This window comes from Olea europaea, chromosome 8, assembly GCF_002742605.1.
Source record: "Olea europaea var. sylvestris chromosome 8, O_europaea_v1, whole genome shotgun sequence".
In the NCBI taxonomy this organism is placed as follows: domain Eukaryota; kingdom Viridiplantae; phylum Streptophyta; class Magnoliopsida; order Lamiales; family Oleaceae; genus Olea; species Olea europaea.
Genome location: NC_036244.1, coordinates 4,174,071 through 4,177,366, shown reverse-complemented (window position 1 = coordinate 4,177,366; position 3,296 = coordinate 4,174,071). Strand labels below are relative to the sequence as shown.

At 32.8% G+C, this 3,296-nt stretch overlaps 1 protein-coding gene across 1 annotated transcript; it reads right to left on the bottom strand.

Annotated features, from left to right (window-relative positions):
• Positions 1-1,985: 1,985 nt before the first annotated feature.
• Positions 1,986-2,861, bottom strand: LOC111399214 (protein LURP-one-related 17-like). Its single transcript, XM_023026480.1, has 2 exons — positions 2,569-2,861; positions 1,986-2,436 (listed from the first exon to the last, which is right to left on the bottom strand). The coding sequence occupies exons 1-2, from the start codon at positions 2,836-2,838 to the stop codon at positions 2,056-2,058; spliced, it is 651 nt and encodes a 216-aa protein (XP_022882248.1). The 5' UTR covers positions 2,839-2,861; the 3' UTR covers positions 1,986-2,055.
• Between the last annotated feature and the right edge of the window lie 435 nt (positions 2,862-3,296).

Below are 3,296 nucleotides of genomic sequence, written 5' to 3'. Positions count from 1 at the left end.
AATGTAAGAAGTAATTGAATTAAAATGAAATTCACATTTAATCTAGAAAATAAATGAAATTAAAATTTAATGCAAAAGTAATTCGAAAGTAATTTAAATTACATTTAATTCGTAACGATTCTAAAATTTTTGACGTCATATTTCATGTAAAATTTCCTAATAAAATTATGTAAATTATATTGAAAGTTTTATCATGCAAAAATAATAAAAGTCAATGAAATAATTGAAATTGTTTTAAAGAGAAGACAAGTTAGACGTTTCTTTTAAGATATATATTTGACACATATTTAATTATTTTCGATATTCGCTTGGACTATTCAATATGACCATGATGTAGTTCTCGAAACAAGCTTCTAAATGACCTAGACAATTTGTAGATTCGGATAGTATACAATCATCGACGAATTTTGAAAGTTAGCATATTATTGAAATTTTCGAAATATTAGTTTAGAACAACATATTTTGATGCGTTGTAACGTTTGCCATAATTGATTGTTTCGTACGCCGTTAACGAGTGTAAAATTAGACCATGACCTCATGTGGGTCTATCCCTGTGTCTAATTGATGTGGGACTTTGTTCAAAACAATCATCTTCTATTGAAGTCCCATGTTATTATGTCCTCCGTCAAACGAAAATATATTCATCTCTTCTTCAAATTAGGAATGATTACATGCTCTAATATTAAGGCTTAACTCTTCCATTGTGTCAAGAGATACCGTCTCACGTTTATACAATCACACACCTTAAGTGCCACCCACGTATTTTTCGGCCCAAAGCAATCCAGCTTAGGACCCATCACCTTCGTTCCACTGCCACAACTGGTTATCCGTAATTTGCGTCTACATAGTTAAGATTGTTTTGGGGTCCATCCCAAGAGGTTAACCCAAGCATAATCTCTAATAAATCAATCATTTATCCTATATATAACTGAGGCTGGACTTTCTTAAACACTCCAATAGAATGTAAGTATAAAATCATACTACATAAATCTCGTGTCTTTAATCTTGTTCGAGTTTGTTTACGTTATGTACTTGCCTACTTTTATTCGGAAAACATAAATGCTTTGATCCTACCAGTGTTTCTGAAGTGTTATTAGTGTTGGCTATGAGAACGGACCCTATCTGTTCATGATATTCCCAAATCTCTTTTCTTGGTTTATTGTGAAAGTTAAGTACTAATATACAGACTACGTTTCTTGGAAATAGATTCAAGGAACAAATACACGAAAATAAGGGCTTAAAAAATTCGAACGAGCGGTGAAGTTCTAAGATGGTATAGCTTTGCTATTTGTGTTAGTTAAATTTCATTATCTTTCAAAGCAACTTTCTACTCTCATTTCTCTGTGCTCCAAATTAGGTCCACAACCACCTCCGTCATTCGGAACCACCATGTCCGTCAAATTAAGTTATTTCTTTCAGCCCCCGTTTGAGACCCATTTTTGGGGAAAAAAATATGTTTTGAAATACTTTTTTTTTTGGAGATGGTATGGTTTAAAAATAGGAAAATTTTTGGAGTTACATATAAAATTATTTTATGGGAGACTGTGTAATTCAAAATGAGTTTTGAAAAATGAGTTTCGAGAAAAATAGAGCTCAAAGAGGGGCTTAATTTGAAGACTTGATTTTTCATTTGTTTGAGGGTTATTTGAATCGTTGTAGCAATAGGAGTATTTTGCCTAGTTTATTGGTTTTTACACAATTTCTGAACTTAGGAATAGAATTGCTGTCAATTCATTTTTCAAATAATGAATTAGAGAGCTTATTCGTGCACGAATCTTGCTTGTTTTGTACTCGACTTGATTAATATTCTTCCGCTACCATCAAATCATTAACAATGAAGCCTGAGAATCTAGTGAAAGTTGGCGATGATGGGTTTTCCCTCTTAAGAAGTTTAGGCTTGTTATGGATGTAACAACTAGTATATAATCTCTACATAACACTCGTGATAAAGTAACTTTGGAGTTTTTACTCTAAAGTCAACGAACTTCGATAATAAGTGACATCAGAATAATCAAATAGAAACTAATGACTTTAAATATACATCAAAGAGAAGGATCAAGAAAACATTTGATCAAGCAATAATACAATGGCCATAGCAAATCTAGAATCAAATCCGGGACGTACAATCAGAATAAAAACCTCCAAACCATAAGATACACCTCCATTTATGGCCTCCTTCTTCTTGATCTCTGCCACAATCCTTCTTGAATTATCCAAAATTCTGCATGATCGATTCGCGTATGACCCTTCAATCATGTATGCATATCTCTTATGAGATATTCCACCGTAAACATATGCAAGAACATTTAGATTTGTTTGTATTATGTTGAAGTTTTTCCTCACACTGTAAATAGGTTTCTTGGATGTTGTCTTAATGCTGCGATCTTCGCCAACTTCTCCTTCGTAGATCAGCCAGCTGTCTACTAGCCCGAGTTTCTGATACCATATAAAGAAAACAAGAAATACGTCATGAGACTGAATTTAAACAAACATACGTGTATCTTTCCATAGCTTTTAGACAAGGCGGTTCAACGAAATAAGCATAAAAATGAAAAAAGAAACATATACCTTGCGATTACAGATAGTGAAAATGGGATTTCCGGAGCCATCCATGAGAATGATTTGAATAGGATGTCCAGTGTAATTATCAACTCTATAGAGTAAACTTCCATCAGAGCCAATAACAGTGAAACCTTTGCAGTTGAAGAGAAGTGATTTTCTCCAAACAGTTAGGGATGTGCAGCAGCATGTTTCATTAATCTTCTTCTTGTTCTCATCTTGTTCTTCTTCAGGGTATTGCTTTACTTTCCCAGACGTAGATTTCAAGAAGAGGAGCATTTTCTAGTTTATAATTATGACACTTTTCTTGTTCTTTTTGAATATAAAATGAAGGGATTATTAGTGATATTTATAAGCCAAGAAATAGGACGAGAGACAAATGTATAAAAATGCGCTGTTAAAAGTATATAAAGCCTAAAAGACTAAAAAGAGATAACAGTGTTACCAAGCTGGGCATCCTAGGTTCTAGAGCCACCCTCTTTTGACGTATGACTTTTACCGCTCAGAAACCATTTCTGCAAGTCAAAATTCATTAGCTTAAAAGCAAAAAGTAGAATAATTTAATTGCTTTTAGGTTGATTGTGGTAAATTAATTGTTATGCTTCTATCCATGTATTAAGTCACAAATTTTCTTCACTATTTAATCCCACAATCTCCAAGAAAATTATTTTTCTTGGAGAAAATTCTGTGCCATACAAACTTTTAATTTACATGCATAAGATGTTTATAACTTTTTT